Below are 21,666 nucleotides of genomic sequence, written 5' to 3'. Positions count from 1 at the left end.
CAAACACACACAGGAGCCCACGAGCACACGCAGAAACACAGAGCAGCCACAAGCCCACAGAAGCACACAGAGCAGCCATGAGCACACAGAAACACACACAGGAGCCCACGAGCACACGCAGAAACACACACAGGGCCACACACAGGAGCTCACGGCCAGCTGCAGACAAGCACCAGCCACAAGGCCCCTGGACACAGCCTCTGCTCCTGCACGGGGCAGGCGGACTCCTGTGCTGGGTGCTCTTCTGGCTGCACCCCGTGCAGGAGCACCCCCACCCGCGGTGTCTCTGAGCCCACAGAAAGGGTCTCCCGGTGTGGTACTCGGGCCTGAGCTCCATCTCTGGGCAGGCACAGCTTCTCCTTTTGTCTGCCTCGTGAACTTCCGCTAACTCCGTAGCTTGTAACTCGCAGCTCCTGCTGAGGGTGAAGCTTCCTGCTGTTTCTAGTTTCCTGGTTCCGAGCACGCAGATCCTGGCACACACAGAACGCATTCCACGAGCTGTGCGTCCCAGAGTGGCCCAGCTGGGTCTTGAGCTCTGTAACTTATGGCCCACACCTCCTGTGGCCCACACGTCCACGACGTGCTGCTGAGGAAGGGAGCCATTCCCTGTGGCTGTCATCGGTCATGAGTGCGGCAGGCTAGCGTCTCACATGCCCACTGGCCGGTAGGGTGACCCCTTTCGCTAAGCGCCTGTTCACATTTCTTGCTCACTTTTCAATCCGCCTGCCTTTTCCTCACTGATCTGTAGGAGTCTGTATGCTGGTTGCCTTCCCACTTCTCGAGAATCAAGTGTTTACAGCACAGTGCACTCTGTCTCTCCCGTGGCCTGTTCTTGGTGACACGTTTTAAACCACCCTTACTGCTTTTCAGAGTTTCATGTTATCTTCTAGCGGCTTTTAAAAAAGATTTATTTGAAAAGCAGAGTCACAGAGAGAGGGAGAACCAAAGAGGGAGAGATCTTCCTTCCACTGCTTTGCTCCTCAAACGGCCGCAATGGCCGGAACTGGGCCAGGTCGAAGCCAGGAGCGGGGAACTCCATCTGGGTCTTCTGCATGGGTAGCAGGGACCCAAGCACTTGGACCATCTCCTGCTTTCCCAGGCCCATCAGCAGGGACCTGGATCAGAAGTGGAGCAGCCAGGACTCGAAGTGGCACCCATGCCGGCTGCGCATCACAAGTGACAACCTGACCTGCGGTGCTACAACACAGCCCCTCGAGGGGCTTTCTGACTTTGCCATTTAACCTTTTGTAGTGAAATCCACAATCTACTGACCACCACTGCCCTTCACACACGCTGCGAGGTCGAGAGCAAGACCAGTTTCCCCTGTGACTAGCCCGCTCGCCCAGGACTGCTTATCACACAGTCTTTCCTCCCCTTCTCCCAGGTAACACCTCTGGAACATCCCCACACGGGCTGGCTTCCGAGCTCTCCATTCTGCTGCACTGACAGTACCACGGAGCATTTTCTCAAAAAAAAAAAAAAAAAATTGAAAAGGAAAAGCCACACAGGTACACACACACACACACAGAACAATCTTTCATCTGCTGGTTCACTCCTCAAACACCTACACCAGCCAGCGCTGGGCCAGGCGGAAGCCAGGAGCCTGGAACTCCATCTGGGTCTCCCATGTGGGTGGCAGGGACCCAAGTACTTGGGCCATCACCTGCTGCCATCAGCAGGAAGCTGATCAGATGTGGCGCTGGGACTCGAACCCAAGCACTCTGACATGGCACGCGGGTGTTCCGAGCCGTGGAAGCACTGCGCCCAATGCCCACCCCCACCTCGTAGCTGTATTACTGTAGCTTCCAAGCCTAGTATCCGATAGAGAAAAATCTTCCCAATGCCTTCATTTTCCTCTGTTGGTTATTTTTGACTGCATTTCCACAAAAATTTCAAGTCAAATTACATATAAATCCATGGTCTTGGGGTTTGTGACGGCACCTGTACTACATGTACAGATAAACTTGGGGACAAAATACTGAGTGCCTCTACTTCTCAGTAGAACTCATTCAGTTCTTTTCTCCTCTCAATCACTGCCTTCCCTACATCTTTAACCACACTTACCCTCAAGGTTTTGCATTTTTTGATACTGAAAATGGCACATCTAAAATTCATATGGCGTCTGAAATATGAGACTGCTGTTTGCTCGCCGTTGGTCTTGTGGCCTGGGCACCTCACCGCCAGCGCTGGTCCTTCTCGTAGCACTAGCCAAGGTCTCCTGTCCAGCCAGTGAGAAGTAGGCACGGGGTTTGCTTCCCTCAAGGAACAAGTAGCTTATGACTTGAATGAGTATGTTTGCTGTGGGGTTATTTTTTTTTTTCTGGCCAGATTAGTTATCTATCAGTTTTTAAGATTTTATTTACCTGAAAGGCAGAGTTAAGAGAAAAATCTTCCATTATCCACTGGTCCATTCCCCAAGTGGCCCCAACAGCTGGGGCTGGGCCAGGGGGAAGCCAGGAGCAAGGAGCTTCCTCCAGGTCTCCCACATGGGTGCAGGGGCCCAAGCACTTGGGTCATCCTCCATTGCCTTCCCAGGCTGTTAGCAGGGAGCTGGATAGGAAGTGGAGCAGCCGAGAACCGGCGCCCACATGGGATGCCAGCATTGCAGGTGGTGGTCTAACCCCCAATGCCACAGCCCCGGTTTGGAGTTTTTCTGTTTTTTAAAAAGTCTTAAGTGGATGCTGAATTTTACCTGAAGAATATTAGGGAGCGTTTCTTCCTGTGATAGGGAAAGTTGAACAATCCCGCATTCCTGGACACGACAAGTCCCGAGTGTTCTCCCGGCCTCTCGGCCAACGTGTCTCCTGAGCTCGACTCTGCCGGTCATCCGCACGCTCAGGGCACCGCAGCTTCTGTCTTCCCTCTGGAGTCTCCTCACTGAGGGCAGCCTGCAAGTCTCCCTTCCTTACCAGCGCTTGTCACTGGGCTGCGCTGCCTTAAGATGGGGGATCTCCCTCCTCTGCTGTTCTCTCCCAGACGTTTATAACATTGGTGACATTTCCCCCGCAATGAGTTTGGAAGGATGTGCTAGCGAAGCCATCCCACCCCGTAGTTTCCCCTTGAGTTCTACGTTACAGGCTCAAATCCCTAAAGATGATCCAACAAGCTTCTTCATTTCTTTATGTCAGTTTCAGCAAGTTGTTTCTTGAGGGCTGGCACTGTGGTGTAGCGGGTTGGGCCAGCCGCTGGTGTCCCACGTGGGTGCTCCGCTTCCAGTCTGGCTCCTGCTGATGCGCCTGGGAAAGCAGTGGAAGACGACAACCCCGGTGCTTGGGCCCCTGCACCCACACGGAAGGCTGGGAGAGGCTCCTGGCCCCTGGATCTGGCCTGACCCAGCCCCAGCCATCTGGAGAGCGAACCAATGGATGGAGGACCTCTCTCTGTCTCTCCCCCTCTCTAACTATACCCTTCAAAAAGAAACAGAGTAAATCCTAAATAAAAAATAGTTGTTTCTTTAAAAGAATTTCTCTATTTCACATAGATCGTCAATTTATTGGCATTAAGTTGTTCACAATACTTATTTTCTAAATTATAAGTTTACAGAGATGTTCTTTTTATTCTGTATTGGTTGTTACTACTTCTAGAAGCCTTTTCAAATAACAAGCCTCTGGTTTCACTGACCTCTCTGTTGACAACTTGTTTCTATTTAACTATTATTCTATTAAATCAGTTTTAAAAAATGAGTTCCCTCCTTCCACCATCTTTAACTTTCTGCTCCCTGACAGGATGTCTTGCTCACTGGTATCACGACACTTACTGTCTTTTCTTCTAAAACATGCATTTAAGCTGAATTCTTCAAGTTTTCATATCAGACTTTTCTTCATCATTCAAAATATTTTCCAATTTCCATTGTAGCCTTTATTTTCAATCCAAGGGTTAGAGATATACAATATCCACATATATTTTAAGCTGTCTGGCTATCTTGTTACACTCCTGGTTTAAGTGTACTACGGCCAGAAAACATACCTGGATAGCTTCGATCCTCTGAAACTGTTCCAATTCACTTTATGGCCAGTATCATCCATTTTTACCAGGTTTCTAGAATATTTTTGAAGTGACTATATCTTCATCATGATACATTCATTTTTCTCTGCCCCATGTTTTAAATCCATTGTTAGCGGTATGCACAATAGCTGGTTAGTTGATTTAAAAAAGATCCATTTTGCATTTAGTTTAATACAACTATGTAGTTACTGACATTTTGGTTTAAATCATCCATTGCCTGCCTAATTTTCCTTGCATTCTTTTGACTGTATTATTTATTTAGCAAATAGAAAGATACAGAACAGTCTGATAACGCTCACTTCTCACTCAAATGCTCCCTGTAGCCATGAGCCAGGGGTAGATGCCAGGAGCCAGGAATTCAATCGAGGTCTCTCACGTAGGTGGCAAGGATTCAGCTACTTGGGCATCACTGCTGTCTCCCAGGGTCCACATTAGCAGGAAGACAGAGTCACAAAGAGCCAGGTATCAAACCTAGGCCTTTGATAAGGACACAGACACTAACTGCTGTGCCAACACCACCGTGGCTGGACTCCTACCTGCACAGCAACCGTGAGGAGCCTGTGGGATACCGACCACATGCACGTGAGATATGAGAAGTGCTTCTGAGATACGCGTCTGCGTGCGGTGCTGGAGATATTTGCTATCTGTCTACGATGTACTTATGAGACACCTGTAACATATTTTTGAGGTGCATGGTATCTGATGTCAGATATTTGATGAGGTATTTACAAGTATTTATGCTTATGAGGTATTTGATATTAGTATTTATGAGGTATTTATGAGATTCCAGATATTGGATATTTCTATTTATGAAGTATTATAACATTTGAAATATCTGATATTTGAGGTATTTATGATTTTAATATTTGAGCTATTTAAGGTATTTGAGATTTGATGTATTTGATGTTTATATTTATGAGGTATTTGAGATACTTATGACAGAGTTATAGGGAACATGAGGTATTTGATAGTTATGAGGTGAGATATTTGATATTTGAGGTATTTGGTGTTTGTATTTCTAAGATACTTGATATTTATGAGATATTTACACAAACATTTCCTCCCATGACCCTTTGCCTTTTCTATTCCCTTGACACCTGTGGATAAGCAGAAGTTGTGAAGTCAGATCAAGTCCCATTTACCAACTTTTCTTTTATGTTGTTCTTTATATCTTTCTAAGCAAGCGCTATTTAGCTCAAAGTCACAAAAATAGTTTTTGTTGTGTGAAAACTTCACAGTTTGCATTGCTGTCTGGCTCTGCAATCGGGCTGACCCTGACAGACACCAGGAGGCAGAGACCGAGGCTGGAGTCTTCCCACTCCTAGTGCTTCCCCTCCCCTGCTCAGGAGCCCCCCCTCACTGAAACGCCGTGGCTCCTCAGAGGGAAAACCGGCCCTGGGCTGCTTTGTCCTGTTGTGACGTCAGGCGGCATGACGTCACCTGCATTCACCTGTCTCAAGTTCTGCACGAGACTTTAACGTCTAGCTCACTGGTAACCCTACAGTCTTCCATCTGCTGAGCAAAGCGAGTCGAGCTCTTTAAGGTCTGTTTAAACATCCTATCACCTGGAACCCCCGGGCCCTTTTCTACCGTCCGGTGTTCCTGCTGGCTCTTTTCACGTAATCCTATCTTCTCACATTTCTGCTTATTTCTGGTACTGTGGTGGACACTGCATTAGAAAAACCTGTTTGTAGAAATAAGATTTTTCCAAATAGTATTTCAATTTCCTCTGGCAGCAATCGCTGAGCCTCAGCCATGCAGAATTCAGAGGTTGTTACTTTCTAGGCTCAGATGGCCTGGGTGACAGCAGCTCCGGTGAGGACTTCCGCTTGTCCCTGCACCTGGACGCCGCCTTCAGTTCCGTTCCTGTCTCCACACCGAGAAAAGGCTGTCAACTGGCAAGCACCTTAGGGAAAAGCAGGCCCGGCTGCTGCGCTCACCTCTTTGGGTCTCTGCTTCCCAAGTCTTCACTACCTTGTGAGCCCTTTGATCCTTCAAGCAGATTTCAAAAAAAAAAAAAAAAAAAATGTTCGCAGTGTTCCAGCTATCCCTGTCCAGTGTTCCAGCTATCCCTGTCCAGTGTTCCAGCTATCCCTGTGGTCCAGTGGTCCAGCTATCCCTGTCCAGTGTTCCAGCTATCCCTGTCCAGTGTGCCAGCTATCCCTGTGGTCCAGTGTTCCAGCTATCCCTGTCCAGTGTGCCAGCTATCCCTGTCCAGTGTGCCAGCTATCCCTGTCCAGTGTTCCAGCTATCCCTGTGGTCTAGTGTTCCAGCTATCCCTGTCCAGTGTTCCAGCTATCCCTGTGGTCAGTGTTCTAGCTATCCCTGTGGTCCAGTGTTCCAGCTATCCCTGTCCAGTGTTGTAGCTATCCCTGTGGTCCAGTGTTCCAGCTATCCCTGTCCAGTGTGCCAGCTATCCCTGTGGTCCAAGTCATGTGAATCTCTAAGTACACCACTGCTACACACCACACTCAGAAATTTCATCTGGTTTATTTAAGAATCCTCAAGTCCCCAACGAAGTGAGGTAGCACTATTAAAAGGAGTTTTTCTGGCTGGCACCATGGCTCACTAGGCTAATCCTCTGCCTGCGGCACTGGCACACCGAGTTCTAGTCCCGGTCAGGGCTCTGGATTCTGTCCCGGTTGCCCCTCTTCCAGGCCAGCTCTCTGCTGTTGCCCAGGAGGGCAATGGAGGATGGCCCAAGTGCTTGGGCCTGCAACCCATGGGAGACCAGGAGAAGCACCTGGCTCCTGATCAGTGCAGCGCACTGGCCGCAGCGCACCAGCCACAGCAGCCATTGGGGGGTGAACCAAGGGAAAAGGAAGACCTTTCTCTCTGTCTCTCTGTCTCTCTCGCACTGTCCACTCTGCCTGTCAAAAAAAAAAAAAAAAAAAAAGGGAGGTTTTCTAACTTCAGTCAGGAGAGTTGATAGGAAAAAGTATGAAAAAATAAAAATAGTGTAAACAAAAGAGCTAAAATGCTTTTAAAACTCAGTGCTACTTAGATTAAAGCAAGCAGTTCTAGAAGCACGGGACATTAATAATCCAGAGATTTTTAATATTTGCGAGGCTTACAGTGTCAGATATGGAGAGTGGTGTTATTACCCATCATAAACCTTATAACCTTAGATCATTTACCTGGGACAAGAAGGCAAGAAACTGTCCTATTTGGGAAGATTCATGCCAAAAATCTCTAAAATTGGTTATGCCGTGTACTAGGCTAACAGGAACTTTGGAAACTTTCCTTTACGACGTGTTTGTGGCCCACAACCAGGACACACCGCTAAGTGCTTCTGCAGGAAGCACCTATGCCCGGGACCGCCCCTCCTGTGGAGGTTTTAGCTGGGGACATGGCACAGCCTACCCTGATGGGACGCCACTTCCAGCAGTGTTTTCCACTCCAAAAACAAGCAGCCATCCACCCAGGCCGTCAGACTTGCAAAGCCTCAGCTGTCACAGCACTGCAGGCTCGGGCTTCTGTTGGTCCTCGACAACCAGCAGGAGCGTGGGACACTCACCAGAAGTCTCACAGACTGCACGCCTACACAGGGCACTCACTAGGTCTGCAGAAAACAAGCACTGCTGGCTTTCCCCCTTCCTTGCTGTGAGAACATCTGATCACCTGAAGGCACGGGGTGGGGAGACTTTTCTCTGCCAGGGGCTAGCTGGATATTTATAACATCATTCTCAGGCCACACGAATTTATCAGCTGAAATATTAGCCTGCAGGAGCCGGTACGGTGGCACAGACGGCTAAGCTGAGGCCTGCAGTGTTAGCATCCCACATGGGCACCAGTGCAAGTGCTGGCTGCTCCACTTCCAATCCAGCTCTGTGTTAATGAGCCTGGGAAGCAGCGGAAGGTGGCCCGAGTCCTCGGGCCTCTGCACCCGTGCGGGAGACCCGGAAGAAGCTCCTGGCTTTGTTCCTGGCACAGCCCTAGCCATTGTGGCCACTTGGGGAGTGAACCAGCGTATGGGAGACCTCTCTCTCTGTCTTCTTCTCGCTGTGTAACTCTACCGTTCAAATAAACAAGTAAATCTTGAAAACACACCAGCCTGCCACAACCTTATTGGATCTCGAGTCCTGCCTGTGGCTGCCCTGGCAGGCTGGAGACCAGACGACCCCGCGGGCTCCCACAGACCGCGGCTGACGTCGCCACCCGGCTTTCAAGCTTGCAGTTCTTCTGGGCAGCTGGAGACGAGCTCTTCCCCGGCGTGGCGCGGAGCCCCCTGACGTGTCAGCAAGCGGCTGGACGCACACCACCCCACGGAACAGTTCCCTCAGCTTCCCACCGGGGCTCTCGCGGCTTCCATGACTTACCCGACAGGCGAGAAACATGCTACATACAGATTTACTTAATAAATTAGGCTTTCACCCCAACCCTGACCATAGATAGACAAACGTTACAAGCAAAAACCAAAATATTTTATTAATGTTTAATATAGCAATGTAATGAATTACACATTGGGTACGTAACATTATAAAATAACTGAATGGCTGAAAATAATCCTGTTTTTACTGTTAATTCAAATTGGAAGGGAAAAAATTTTTTTTTCTTTTTTTTTTTGACAGGCAGAGTGGACAGAGAGGGAAAATTTTTTTAAAAAAATTAGTTACAAAAGTGATTAAAGGAAATAAAAATAGTAAATAAAACTTTACACTGGAACCTAAAGGTAAGCCAAAGGCTTAGTAGTGCAAACATACTAAGAAATTCCAAGACACACAAAGGAAAAACACAGACATGAAACTGGTATTCACGGGACGGTGAAACAGAATTAATGCTGAAAGTATCTTCCTTTCTGAAAAAATTTAACTGAAACCAATTTACTTACCCAAGCTCCGTCATTCCCTCTATAAATTCCTTTTTGCTAAATTCACACTGAGTTGCTGCCCTGAATTTCCATGCTATGACCAAAACGCTGATACTGGCAGGATCCAAGCTTAAATCATCACAGAACTGTTGAATTCCATCAATTCCGATTTTGTTTTCATCTTGTGGGTCTGCAGTCAACATGAAGAGAGAAAGAAGTTACACTATTTTTCAAGGTAACCCTAGGGGCTGGCTGCAGTGCTGGTATCTCATACGGATGCCGGTTCTATTCCCGGCTGCTCTACTTCCGATCCAGCTCTCTGCTGTGGCCTGGGAAAGCAGTGGAAAACGGCTCAAGGGCTTGGGCCCCTGCACCCACATGGGAGACCCAGAAGAGGCTCCTGGCTTCAGATCGGCCCAGCTTTGGCGGTTGTAGCCAATTGGGGAGTGAACCATCGGATGGAAGACCTCTCTCTCTCTCTCTCTCTTCCTCTTTTCTCTCTGTGTAACTCTGACTTTCAAATAAATAAATAAATATTAAAAAAAAAAGAAAGAAAGAAAACATTGTATTTACAGGCATACCCATTGCCAGGGCACTCGGTGATTTTATTAGCCTGAGACTGGCTGCCATGACGCCACTCTCACTGCATAGAAGTTGGGCGAGGGCTTGCTTAACCTTGGCATCCCCCTCCTCCCTGCCTCCCCAGTCTATCCTGAGTCACGGTCCAGTCTCACTCAGACTGAGGGAAGTGGGTCCTGCTGCTGAGAACCAGGGAGACGAGGAAGGGAACCTGGACCAGACATTTGAGACACATACCATGCACCCTGCATGCCAGACACGCATTCGGTCCAGCTCTGCTGCCATGACACCCCTTACCTTTGTACCTGCCGTATAGCTGTTCTAGCTTCTTCTGGTCCACACTGCTCCGCAGGGACTCTCTGTGAAACGAGCCTGGGTTCTGGAAGAAGCTGTCCGTGGCCTCATCCAGTTTCCACTCATTTTGCGTCAAGCAGTAGATGGCGGTTGTTTCGCTAGCCTGAGTACACGCCATAAACTGGCGGACTCTGTCCTTCTGAGATGACTTCAGCTTATGCTGTGGGACATGGGGGACACCGGAAAGCCAGTGAGACACTGCAGGGCTGCTCTGTCTCTACTCCTAAGGCCTATATATATAATTTTTAGAGATTTATTTATTTGAGTGACCAGTGCTGTAGATGTAGCAGGTAACATGCAGTGCTGACATCCCATATGGGCGCCAGTTCGGGTCCTGGCTGCTCCACTTCCGATCCAGCTCTCTGCTATGGTCTGGGAAAGCAGTGGAAGATGGCCCAGGCCCTAGGGCCCCTGCACCCAGGAGGGAGACCTGGAAGAAGCTCCTGGCTTTTGATTGGCCCAGCTCTGGCCATTGCGGCCATTGGGGAGTGGAGCAGCAAATGGAAGGCCTTTTTCTCTATTTCTCCCTCTCTGTAACTCCGCCTTTCAAATAAATAAATCTTTAAAAAATTTTATTTGAAAGGCACAGTTACAGAGCAAGAGGGAGAGAGACCTGCTGTTGGTTCACTCCCCAACAGCTACAGCAGAGCTGGGCCAGGTGGAAGCCATGGCCTGGAACTCCATCTGGGTCTCCTGGGATGCCAGTACTGCAGGTGGCCGCTTAAGCCCCTGAGCCACGACGATGGCCCCAAGGCCTGTGTTTTAACTGGACTTTGTTTTGTTGGGTGACTCCACTTCGGAACTGCAGGGAGAGAAAAGCCTTGTTCTTCAGTTAAGACTGCACAGTCTTAGGAAAACGGAATTTGTACAACACACACTCTGATCCTCCCCGGCTGACTCTGCACAGGCAGATCAGCATTTTTCCAAGTCTCGGCACAACGTTTTCCAAGTCTCGGCACAACGTCTGCAGCGTCCACTCAGCCCCCTGATGCGAGGCACCTGCTGTCACCCTGGGACACATCTGCGCGCTCTCGGTCTTCAAATTCAGGCTGCGAGCCGTGGGAGGAAGCTTCACAGCTTAGGAACGTTTTAAGAGTTTCCTCACTTTACATTCAACTGGACCACATTGATGAAAACATACATGCACCCCTAACAAAAATGTTCTAACTACTGAAGTGCCACAAGGAGGCACAAGGAGCCAATTACAGTTAAATGAAAATGATAATACTAAGGACGTCTGTGTATGCGAGACAGAAATAAAATGAAACATAGGGCAGAAGCTGTGGTAGGTGATAAATCACTGTCAAGTACCTGTACTATATATAGTAACTCCTGAAACAAAGTAACACCGTACTGCTTCCAGAGACAGGATGGGAAACCCCATGACAGAAACACCAAACAGCTCTATGGCCACAAATGTTCTCTAGAGTAAGGGAGCAACGTCATTTAAAGGACCGCACTCCAGCTTGTTCGAATACAGATGAGGCGATTTACAGAAACACAGAATAATTACAACTGACGGAAACGTACGAATGGAGAACCAGATGGAGACACTGAGAGGGAGACACGAAAGGGAAAGAGGCCCACCAGCCAGAGGGGTAGTGGGCTGGAGGCAGGCTCCCAGCTTCCCCGCTGACCACAGTTCCAGTCAGACTTGAACACCTCCAGTGCTTCACCTGTGGCTCTACGCCTGTCCTGAGAGCCGAGGGACCGGCTCTGTGGCCTCCCTCCAAAGGTGCACACGCACCGTGGCCTCGCCACCGAGTCCTCGCCAGGATGCCAACAGCAAACAGCGGGGCAAGCAGTCACGTTTTCCCTCCCTAGGGCTCGCTACCACCCAACGCCAGACACCGTCGGCAGGTGGCACGGGGAGCCTCGGCCATGGCTCCCCCAGCAGGCTCTGCAGCTGGCCTCCCCAAAGCCGTCTTCCCAAGAATTCTCAGTGTCTCACAAGCCACAGGAGAGGCCTCGGGGGCTGCGAGACGCGTGGTCTGCCGACAGACTGAATGCACGAGATCTGAGAAATGAACTCTGATAAGGCTGTGAAATGGATTTATCACTGCTAACTTAGAAAATGTATGTAATGTCCAACATGGCCAAACACTGATGACTGTTTCCAACGTAAGCAGAAGCTCTGTGAGAAACAGCCTGTGAGCAGCTGGCAGAGGCGGGCTCTGGGAGCTAACACGCCCTCCATCGGGACCATGACTCCATGTTCAGGGAGTCTGGGGTCCCATTCAGAATAGTGTACATCAGGAGTCCTCCCGGGGGGACACATACATGGTACTGTCCTGTGCATGTGGTCTTGCAGGAACTCTGGGGGTCCCATAGCCATTTTGAGCCCACCTGTGGTCTCTGGGGCGCGGAGGGTGGCAGAGGCAAACACTCTCTTCAAGACCCAGGTGGGAAAGGCGCTGGGCCACAGACGTCTGGGGACCCATTTCCTGCAAGGACACCTGGACATTCATCACACCACTCACAGCAACGTAAGACCATCCGTTTAGAGCCCGCTGCTACAGACCTGACTTTCCAGTCTGCCCGTGGCCGCCTCGGCAGGCCCAGACAGCACGGAAGGTGGTGTGTGAAGTCGCAGCTTGCCCGTGACCATGGCTGCCGACTGACCCTAGGCTGGAGGCACACGGGAACAGACGCTCTACACACCTTCCTGACGGTGAGTTCTGAGAACACCAGCAAGAACTCAAGGCCGCCCTCTGGTGAGATCACACGAGCGACGTGAGGGCAGAGCTGTGCCCGGGCAGGGAGCCAGCACCCGCTGAGGAGGCGGGCAGCCCGCCCATGCTGACAGCCACCTCCGACCTTAGGACAAAGAGAGTCACACGGTCCCAAGAGGAACAGCCGCAATGTCGTGATCACGGGACAGTCGTCAGTCCTGCCACGGCGATGGGACAAGGTCTGCTATGTCCATAAAATGAAGTTCCACGAAGCCACAAAGAAGAATGAACCACGGACACCGTGACAACACGATGTTGGCACGGCCGTTTGGTGCAGCAGCTGGGACACCAGTGGGGCCGCATCCTCTACCGGCGTGCCTGGGCTCAAGGCCTGGCTCTGCTGCTAATCCAGCCTCTGCCGATGCCCAACTTGAGACCGCGGAACGCTCCAGCACCTGGGTGCCTGCCACACACACGGGACACCCGAGTTCCCGGATCCTGGCTTAGCCTCGGCTGCTGTGCACATTTGGGGAGCGAACCACTGAGTGGAGGTCTGTCTCTGACCATGTCTCCTTGTTTTCCAAATAAAAAAATTTAAAAATCATGCTTTTAAAGAAAAAACAAAACATTATGCTGAGTGGATGATGCCAGACACAAAAGGCCACATGTTGCGGCCGGCGCTGCGGCACAGTGGGTTAATCCTCCGCCTGTGGCATCCCGTATGGGCACGGGTTCTATTCCCGACTGCTCCTCTTCCAATCCAGCTCTCTGCTATCTCCTGGGAAAGCAGTAAAGGATGGCTCAAGTGCTTGGGCCCCTGCACCCACGTGGGAGATCAGGGGGAGGTTCCTGGCTCCTGGCTTCGGACTGGTCTAGCTGCAGCCATCGTGGACTGGCAGATGGAAGACCTTTCTCCCTGTCTGTTCCTCTCACTGTAACTCTGTCACTCAAATAAATAAATAAAAACCTTTAAAAAAAAAAAGGCCAAATGTGATTGGACCTCAAAAGCTTTACCAAACAATGGAATTACAAGGCGATTTGAGCTGTGGGCGTAGGGCTGAAATGCCTGCGTCTCCCTTCAGAGGCTGAGCCTGGTTTCCCACTGGGGCCCTCGCCTGCCTCCAGCTGCCTGCCAACATGCGAGGCAGCAGTGACGGCTCAAGTAGCCACCACCCGCTTGGGAGGCCGGGGTTGAGTTCCTGGCTCCTGGCTCTGCCCCTGTCCACTGCAGGAAACCAGAGCCTGGGAGCTGTCTCTCAAAATAAACAAATACATTAATTAATTAAAAAATGCTTGAAATCTGTGCATAGTTGTTTTCATCATATTCACGCCCATGAACTTTCTGAAGACCCACTTCTCTCTCTCTCTTTTTTTTTTTTTGACAGGCAGAGTGGACAGTGAGAGAGAGACAGAGAGAAAGGTCTTCCTTTACCGTTGGTTCACCCTCCAATGGCCGCTGCGGCCGGTGCGCTGCGCTGATCTGAAGCCAGGAGCCAGGAGCCAGGTGTTTCCTCCTGGTCCCCCATGGGTGCAGGGCCCAAGCACTTGGGCCATCCTCCACTGCCCTCCAGGGCCACAGCAGAGAGCTGGCCTGGAAGAGGGGCAACCGGGACAGAATCCGGCACCCTGACTGGGACTAGAACCCGGTGTGCCGGCGCCGCATGCGGAGAATTAGCCTAGTGAGCCGCGGCGCCGGCCCGGAAGGCCCACTTCTATGCAACACTTAGAACCGGCAACTCCGGAGAGCGGGAGCAGAGGAGCGGCTTTTGGTAGGCACCGGCGTTCTCCGGGAGATTTAGACGTTCCCGAGCTAACACAGCTCCGTGAGTGCACGGACCGCCGCGGAGTTCACTTCAAAATTGACTGAGAGCTTTAGCCAGGGCCCAGAGGAAGGCGCCAGGCCAGCCATGAAGACACGTGCAGGAAGTGGGGCCAGCCGGCCGGCGTAATGACAGCCAGCACTCTGCAGCCAGGCCTCCGGACCAGCCCTGCCCCAGGCTGTCCACACCGCCCGACCCCGTCCCCCACCCCAGGCTGTCCACACCGCCCGACCCCGACCCCGTCCCCCGCCCCAGGCTGTCCACACCGCCCGACCCCGACCCCCGTCCCAGGCTGTCCACACCTCCCGACCCCGACCCCGTCCTCCGCCCCAGGCTGTCCACACCGCCCGACCCCGACCCCGTCCCCCGCCCCAGGCTGTCCACACTACCCGACCCCGTCCCCCACCCCAGACTGTCCACACCGCCCGACCCCGTCCCCGCCCCAGGCTGTCCACACCGCCCGACCCCGGCCAGCAGAGGTCCCGCGCAGGTTTCCTCGGAAACAACAGTGACCGCCGGCCGCCCGTGCACCTGCCCAGGGGAACTCGCGGCCTCTTTGGAAAAGGCGGCTCCTCCGCTGACAGTCGCACGGGCCGGGGGCGCGTGCCCACCCAGGCGGGACTGAAGGCGACAGAAGCCGAAAACCAACCCCCGCGGAGGTAGCAGGTGCAGAAAGTAAGGCCAGCGAGTAGAGGGGAAGGGCCTTCGCTTCGTCGCCGTATTCTGCTAAAATGCACTAAACTGCAGGACGTTCACGGCGCAGGAGACGGCCACGGACACCCACGCGCGCGCCAGAGCCCCGACAACCCTCTCAGCGCCCCGCCAGGGAGTTTCTCGGGCTGCCCTCGCCAGGCGGACGGCGGGGCGGCCTCCCCAGCCTGGCCCGCAGCGTCCGTGCCGCCTCCCCGCCTCGGAGGGGACGCCGCGGCCGCCACAGGCGCGGGGCCCTCGCCGCCGTCCCGCGCCCCCGCCCCGCGCTCCCGCCGAACGCCGACCCTGACCCCGACCCGCAAGGGCGACGCCGGCACCTACCATCCTCGGCAGCAGCACCGCGTCTGTGGGCCCGCGCTCTGCGCAGGCGCAGCCGGCAGCCGGCCGCCGGCCCGGGCGAAAGCTGTGTCCGAGAGCCCCGACTCCCGGCGTGCACGGCGCCACGCAGGGGCCGACGGGACGTCCATCTCGCTCCGCCCCTCCTCCGCTTCCGGGCGTGCACGGCGTCCCGCGTCCTCGGGGCCTACGCGCCGCGCGCTCCGACAGGGGCGAAGTCCGACCCGCCTGCCTCTCCGAAGCCCCTCTCCCGCCCGAGGTGCTCCGGGAACGAGGAGCAGGTCGGTCCCGGGAACTGCAACTCCCGGTACTCACAGCGCCGCCCGAGGGCCGACGGGAACGCGCCGACTCGACTTCTTAAAGGGGCCGCACACCCCTCCGCAGTTGACGCGCGTCCGCGGAGCCGGCGCGGGGCTGAGGCGGCCCCGGTCCTCCCCGCGGGTCACGCCCTGGGCGCCCGGGAAGGGATGCGGGACGGCCCGCGCGCACTGCGCTCCGGCTCGGGGGCTGGACGAGCAGGGCGCGACCTCCTCCGCCCGGGTGAGCGCTGCGGGGCGCACGGCGGCGCGGTCCTCCCCCGGCTCTCCGGCGGCCTGCGGCCCCGGCTGCTGTCACAGACGGACGCCCCTGGCCGCAAGCGCCCCGCGGAGGGCGGTCCTGTCCCTGCTGTCCGCACGCCCGTCGCCGCGGGCCTTGCGCGGGCTCTGCGGGTCTTCAGCCTCCCGGCGCGGGTGGCCTGGTGGCATCTCGGGCGTCCGCCGCGTTGCGCTGACGCCCGGCGCTTGTCCCCGTCCCTGCCCCGCCCTCCGCCTACACCGCCTGCGTGTCGGGTCACAAACCCGAGCTTCAGGACCGTGCCCCGCGGGTGCGTGCGGCTGGATGCGCGCGTGGGGGCGCTCGGCGCTCGTTCCCGCACTTGCCTGCGCGAGCCCCCCCGGGGCCCTGGGCGCGGTGGACGCGGGGCGCGGCCGCAGCCTTCGTCTCCCGCCGGCCGAGGCGCTGGACCCGACCGCGTCCTCCCTGCGGGAGCGGGCGCGCCTCGGTGGACAGCGGCCGGCGCGCGGGCGAGGAGTCGGGGCGTGCCGGGTGCGTTTCTGGCGCAGGCGTCGTCCTGGGCGTCCAGACGTCCCCCGCGGTCGGGTCCTCGTCCGCCTTGGAGCACGTTTCGGGGTTCCTCTCCTGGGGGCGCGGCGCGGGGCTGGTTTTCCCGGGCTCAGGGGCGGGGGCTCTCTCTGCCCGGGCCGTCTGGGCGTCTGGAGGTTCGGGGGCACGCACAGCACCCAGGGAATTCGCCGGACGCCCCCACCCCTGCGTGCGTGGTTGTCCCGCTCGCTCGGCTCCCCTGCGTGATGGGGCTGCCTGTCTGGTTGCGGACTCACTGTGGGAACCGATTCAGAGCCCAGAGCCCACCCTCGGCGCAGGCCCCGCCCCTTCCCTAGAGCGCCGGCAGCTGTGCATCACGCGGGCAGGCGAGTGTGAGCGTGAGAAACAGTGAGTACGTGAGTGAGTGTGAGAGCCAGTGAGTGCGTGAGTGAGTGTGAGAGCCAGTGAGTGCGTGAGCGAGTGTGAGTGTGAGAGCCAGTGAGTGCTTGAGTGAGTGTGAGTGTGAGAGCCAGTGAGTGCGTGAGCGAGTGTGAGCGTGAGAGCCAGTGAGTGTGTGAGAGCCGGCGAGTGCGTGAGCGAGTGTGATGAGGGTGAGAGCCGGTGAGTGTGTGAGCGAGTGTGATGAGTGTGAGTGTGAGAGCCAGTGAGTGCGTGAGCGAGTGTGATGAGGGTGAGAGCCAGTGAGTGCGTGAGCGAGTGTGAGAGCCGGTGAGTGCGTGAGCGAGTGTGATGAGGGTGAGAGCCGGTGAGTGTGTGAGCGAGTGTGAGTGTGAGAGCCAGTGAGTGCGTGAGCGAGTGTGAGTGTGAGAGCCAGTGAGTGCGTGAGCGAGTGTGAGCGTGAGAGCCAGTGAGTGTGTGAGAGCCGGCGAGTGCGTGAGCGAGTGTGATGAGGGTGAGAGCCGGTGAGTGTGTGAGCGAGTGTGATGAGTGTGAGTGTGAGAGCCAGTGAGTGCGTGAGCGAGTGTGATGAGGGTGAGAGCCAGTGAGTGTGTGAGCGAGTGTGAGAGCCGGTGAGTGCGTGAGCGAGTGTGATGAGGGTGAGAGCCGGTGAGTGTGTGAGCGAGTGTGAGTGTGAGAGCCGGTGAGTGCGTGAGCGAGTGTGATGAGGGTGAGTGTGAGAGCCGGTGAGTGTGTGAGAGCCAGTGAGTGCGTGAGCGAGTGTGAGTGTGAGAGCCGGTGAGGTTGTGAGAGCCAGTGAGTGCGTGAGCGAGTGTGAGTGTGAGAGCCGGTGAGTGCGTGAGCGAGTGTGATGAGGGTGAGAGCCGGTGAGTGTGTGAGCGAGTGTGAGTGTGAGAGCCGGTGAGTGCGTGAGCGAGTGTGATGAGGGTGAGAGCCAGTGAGTGCGTGAGCGAGTGTGATGAGGGTGAGAGCCAGTGAGTGCGTGAGCGAGTGTGATGAGGGTGAGTGTGAGAGCCAGTGTGTGAGCGAGTGTGAGAGCCAGTGTGTGAGCGAGTGTGAGAGCCAGTGTGTGAGCGAGTGTGTAGAGTGAGAGCCAGTGAGTGTGATGAGAGTGAATGCAGGCGAGTCAGCAAGCGTGATGAGTATGAGGGTCAGTGAGTGTGAGAGCCAGTGTGTGTGATATGAGGGTGAGTGAGTGTGAGAGCCAGTGTGTGTGATACGAGGGTGAGTGACCAGTGTGAATGTGCCTGAGAGCGAGTGGGCGGGAGCGAGCGTGGGGCCCTGGTGTGGGGGCGTGGAAAGATGCGGAGCCCTGCTGCTTCCTCCGCCCCGCAGCCCGTTGCGTCTGCAGCGTGTCCTTGCGTGAGACCTGTGGCTGGGAGCTAGGCCTCGGTCCGCCTGCAGCGCTGGCCCCCACGGCAGTGCCCCACTCGCGTGCAGCTCCCTGTGCGGCGGAGGCACCTGTCCCCGGGCCTGGGCCTGGGCCGTCCTCTGCTGCCTTCCCAGGCCGTTAGTTAGCAGGGCGCTGGGTTGGACGTGGAGCGGCCGGGACTCCCAGGCGCCCACGTGGGATGCCGGTGCCACAGGCTTTGGCTCACTCTCTGCACCACAGTGCTGGCCCCGAGAAGTCTTTAATAACTGAAAGTAACTGACAAAATGACCCTGAAGCTGAGTGTTTACCAGTGTGCTAACGCTGCTGGTTTAATTTGTCCTGGAACCGCCGACACGAGACGTGTTTGAGGTGACACGAGACGTGTTTGAGGTGAAAGGAGGAGTTACGAAAGGGTGACTCACTTGCAGGGTGGCGGATCTCATGTACTTGTCAGACGCGTGTTTCAGAGGAAGATGATGTGGATTCAGAAAAATGGACGCTGCCTTAGCTGTGGCCAGGGGGTGGCTGATGTGGGGTCCCTGGGCGGGGTTGGGGGCATGGAGCCTGAGACAGGGTCAGTGTGTGAGGGCTGGATGTGGGTGTCCGTGGAGCCCGTGACGGGGTCAGTGTGTGAGGGCCGGGCATGGACGTCCTTGGAGCCCGTGACGGGGTCAGTGTGTGAGGGCCGGGCATAGACGTCCTTGGAGCCCGTGACGGGGTCAGTGTGTGAGGGCTGCACGTGGGCATCCATGGAGCCCCTCACGGGCTGTGTGAGGGCTGCACGTGGACACGCCATGGAGCCCGTACAGGGTCTCCGTGTGAGGGCCGCACGTGGGCACGCCATGGAGCCCGTACAGGGTCTCCGTGTGAGGGCCGCACGTGGGCACGCCATGGAGCCCGTACAGGGTCTCCGTGTGAGGACCGCACGTGGGCACGCCATGGAGCCCGTACAGGGTCTCCGTGTGAGGGCCGCACGTGGGCACGCCATGGAGCCCGTGACGGGTTCGTCATGTGAGGACTCTTGAGGAACGAGGGAGCCCACCTGGGGCCTCTCCAGCCTCTGTCTTGGTTCTGGGCGATCCAGAAAGGGTGTGCCTTGCCCTGTCGGAACAAGAGTGAGTCACTGAGCTCACACATCCGTGTTTGCTCTGTGTGACAAGCTCAGTTTGTTTTCAAGGAGGTGACGTCCTGTGAGCCGTGTGGAAAGCAGCTCGGCCTCTCGCTTGCCGTGCAGGTGGGGGCAGCAGGCCGGGCTGGGAAAGGTCTCGGGAGCCGCCGCCTCTTGAGTTCCACAGCTTGTCCTAGCAGACGGTAGACTCTGCAGGTGAGTTTGGGTTCCAAGTCTGACCTTGTGGCGTGCCCGGCCAGCAGGGCGCAGTGAGTGCAGACCAGGAGGCCTCTGGGTTCCTTGTGGAGGTTTGTGGGCTCTGTCTGTTGACCGTGCTCCCTGCTGGGCTGAGAACGCCGTCTGGAAAGGTCTCTGCTTGCCTGGAAGCCAGAGTGAAGACTGAGAGTTGGCGACAGCAGTAACACTGCAGTGCGTCTGCAGCTTCCAGAAAGCAGGGTCCAGGGAGGGGAGATATGGGCGTGTTTGATGGCTGAGTAGCATGGCAGGGCATGGCAGAATGCGGGTGCCACGACTGAGTGCGGGGAGGGTCCGTGTTCCCCCCTCGGCCTCTGTTGAGTGCTGCTGGGAGGGTCCCGTTCCCCTCTGGGTCCTCTGTTGAGTGCTGGGAGGGTCTGGTTCCCCTCTGGGTCCTCTGTTGAGTGCGGGGAGGTTCTGTGTCCCCCCCGGGTCCTCTGTTGAGTGCTGGGAGGGTCCCGTTCCCCTCTGGGTCCTCTGTTGAGTGCTGGGAGGGTCCCGTTCCCCTCTGGGTCCTCTGTTGAGTGCAGGGAGGGTCTGGTTCCCCTCTGGATCCTCTGTTGAGTGCGGGGAGGTTCTGTGTCCCCCCCGGGTCCTCTGTTGAGTGCTGGGAGGGTCCCGTTCCCCTCTGGGTCCTCTGTTGAGTGTTAGGAGGGTCCCGTTCCCCTCTGGGTCCTCTGTTGAGCACTGGGAGGGTCCGGTTCCCCTCTGGGTCCTCTGTTGAGTGCTGCGAGGTCCGGTTCCCCTCTGGGTCCTCTGTTGAGTGCTGGGAGGTTCTGTGTCCCACCCCGGGTCCTCTGTTGAGTGCTCAGAGGTTCCGTGTTCCCCTCTGGGTCCTCTGTTGAGTGCTGGGAGGGTCTGGTTCCCCTCTGGGTTCTCTATGGATCAGTGTTCCCCTCTCGGCCTCTGTTGAGTGCTGGGAGGGTCCTCATCAATGCTTAATGTTTTCTTTAGGTTATAAATTCTGTCAGTGACAGGTTTGTGTCCTTGGTTTTGGCGTAACTTCTGTGGTCAGTGGTCTGCCACGGCCGGATTCCCGGATTCCACTCAGAGCTCATCTCGCAGCCTCTCTTCCCTCTCCCACGTCTCCAGTCGCTGCTTCCAGCGCTCAGCTCGTCCTTGCTCAGTGACCTTTGCCGACTGCTCTCCCACCTGCTCATTCGAGGAGCTCTGCCCTGCCCTCCAGACACCCACTCCGCCACCACAGGAAGCTTCCCCACTTGTCAGAGATCCATCGGGGAGTGGGCTCTTGTGCGTGTGGCACTGGCCGGGGTAACCTCACTCCGTGTCGTTCCAGGTCTCCCTGAGGAGAGGAAGAGAAGCAGCCGGCACCTCCGTGGTCTGGCCGTCCAGTGAAGCCGGGACATCCAGGTACAGCGCTACCACGTGATGCTTCCTTTCCGCCTCAATGCCTTACCAGCGCCTGGCCACAGACTGGGAGCCCCACGGTGCTTCTGGAAGTGAGCAGAGTGGCAGGGCCGCGTGCCCAGCAGCTCAGAGGAGGCTCGTGTGCACTGATGGTGGCAGGGCCTCTGGCACCTCTGGCCTGTGGCCTGTGGGCCCTTCAGTGGGCCGGTTTCTGCCTTTTGTACATGGTGGATCTGGTGGATATGAGTACTTTTGTATGTTTGGTTTGGTTTTTATTTGAAAGGCAGAGTGAGAGGGGGGAGAGAGAGAGAGATTCTTCCATCTGCTCGTTCACTCCCCAAAGGGCTGCAATGGCCAGGAGCCAAGAGCTTCTTCCAGTCTCCCATGTGGGTGCAGGGGCCCAAGGACTTGGACCGTCTGCAGCTGCTTTTCCCAGGCCACTAGCAGGGACCTGGATCAGAAGTAGAGGAGCAGCAGGGACTTGAACTGGCAGCTATTTGGGATACCGGTGCTGTGTGCGGAGCCTTAACCCACTATGCCACAGTGCTGTGAGGTTCTTAATTACTTCTTATTTAGGTGTAGCTAACCTGTGATCTCAGCTCTTTATCAAGTACCCAGATAGGCCCTTCAGTGGTTTAAATTCTAATTTGACTCTGCTTTGGTCTGAGTGCCTGGCTTTGAGTTGCTGAAGTGAGTGGCTGAGGTGGGCACCAGCCCGGGACAGAGAGCACCCCTTCCGGAGGGCGACGTGTCCAGGCTCGGATCGTTTGGTC

The 21,666-nt window shown here is 55.5% G+C and overlaps 2 protein-coding genes across 23 annotated transcripts in view; one reads left to right on the top strand and one right to left on the bottom strand.

The window, feature by feature from the left end:
• Positions 1–15,448, bottom strand: part of DCUN1D2 (defective in cullin neddylation 1 domain containing 2) — a 28,941-nt gene extending 13,493 nt beyond the window's left edge. For 2 of the 3 annotated variants that reach the window (XR_011378692.1, XM_051841697.2), the window contains exons 1-3: positions 15,273–15,448; positions 9,692–9,908; positions 8,837–9,005 (exon numbers count right to left, since the gene is read on the bottom strand). Coding sequence is in view for 2 of the 3 variants with exons in the window: in XM_051841697.2 (XP_051697657.1) it covers positions 8,837–9,005; positions 9,692–9,908; positions 15,273–15,275 (389 nt within the window). In the remaining variant the exon portion in view is untranslated. Of the gene's footprint in view, positions 1–8,836; positions 9,006–9,691; positions 9,909–12,409; positions 13,633–15,272 lie in introns of those variants that run through there. The other variant, XM_051841698.2, reaches the window with a different exon arrangement.
• The window catches only part of TMCO3 (transmembrane and coiled-coil domains 3), a 51,733-nt gene continuing 45,497 nt past the window's right edge, over positions 15,431–21,666 (top strand). For 9 of the 20 annotated variants that reach the window (XR_011378689.1, XM_070048543.1, XM_070048548.1 and 6 more), the window contains exons 1-2: positions 15,431–15,568; positions 20,823–20,896. The gene's annotated coding sequence lies outside the window, so the exon portion shown is untranslated. Of the gene's footprint in view, positions 15,595–15,673; positions 15,828–16,131; positions 16,153–16,260; positions 16,374–19,349; positions 19,487–20,822; positions 20,897–21,666 lie in introns of those variants that run through there. The other 11 variants (XR_011378690.1, XM_070048535.1, XM_070048545.1 and 8 more) reach the window with 9 other exon arrangements.

Source organism: Oryctolagus cuniculus, chromosome 9 (genome assembly GCF_964237555.1).
Source record: "Oryctolagus cuniculus chromosome 9, mOryCun1.1, whole genome shotgun sequence".
Classification (NCBI taxonomy): domain Eukaryota; kingdom Metazoa; phylum Chordata; class Mammalia; order Lagomorpha; family Leporidae; genus Oryctolagus; species Oryctolagus cuniculus.
Note: the sequence above shows the minus strand (reverse complement) of the source record. Positions and strands in the feature narration are given on the sequence as shown.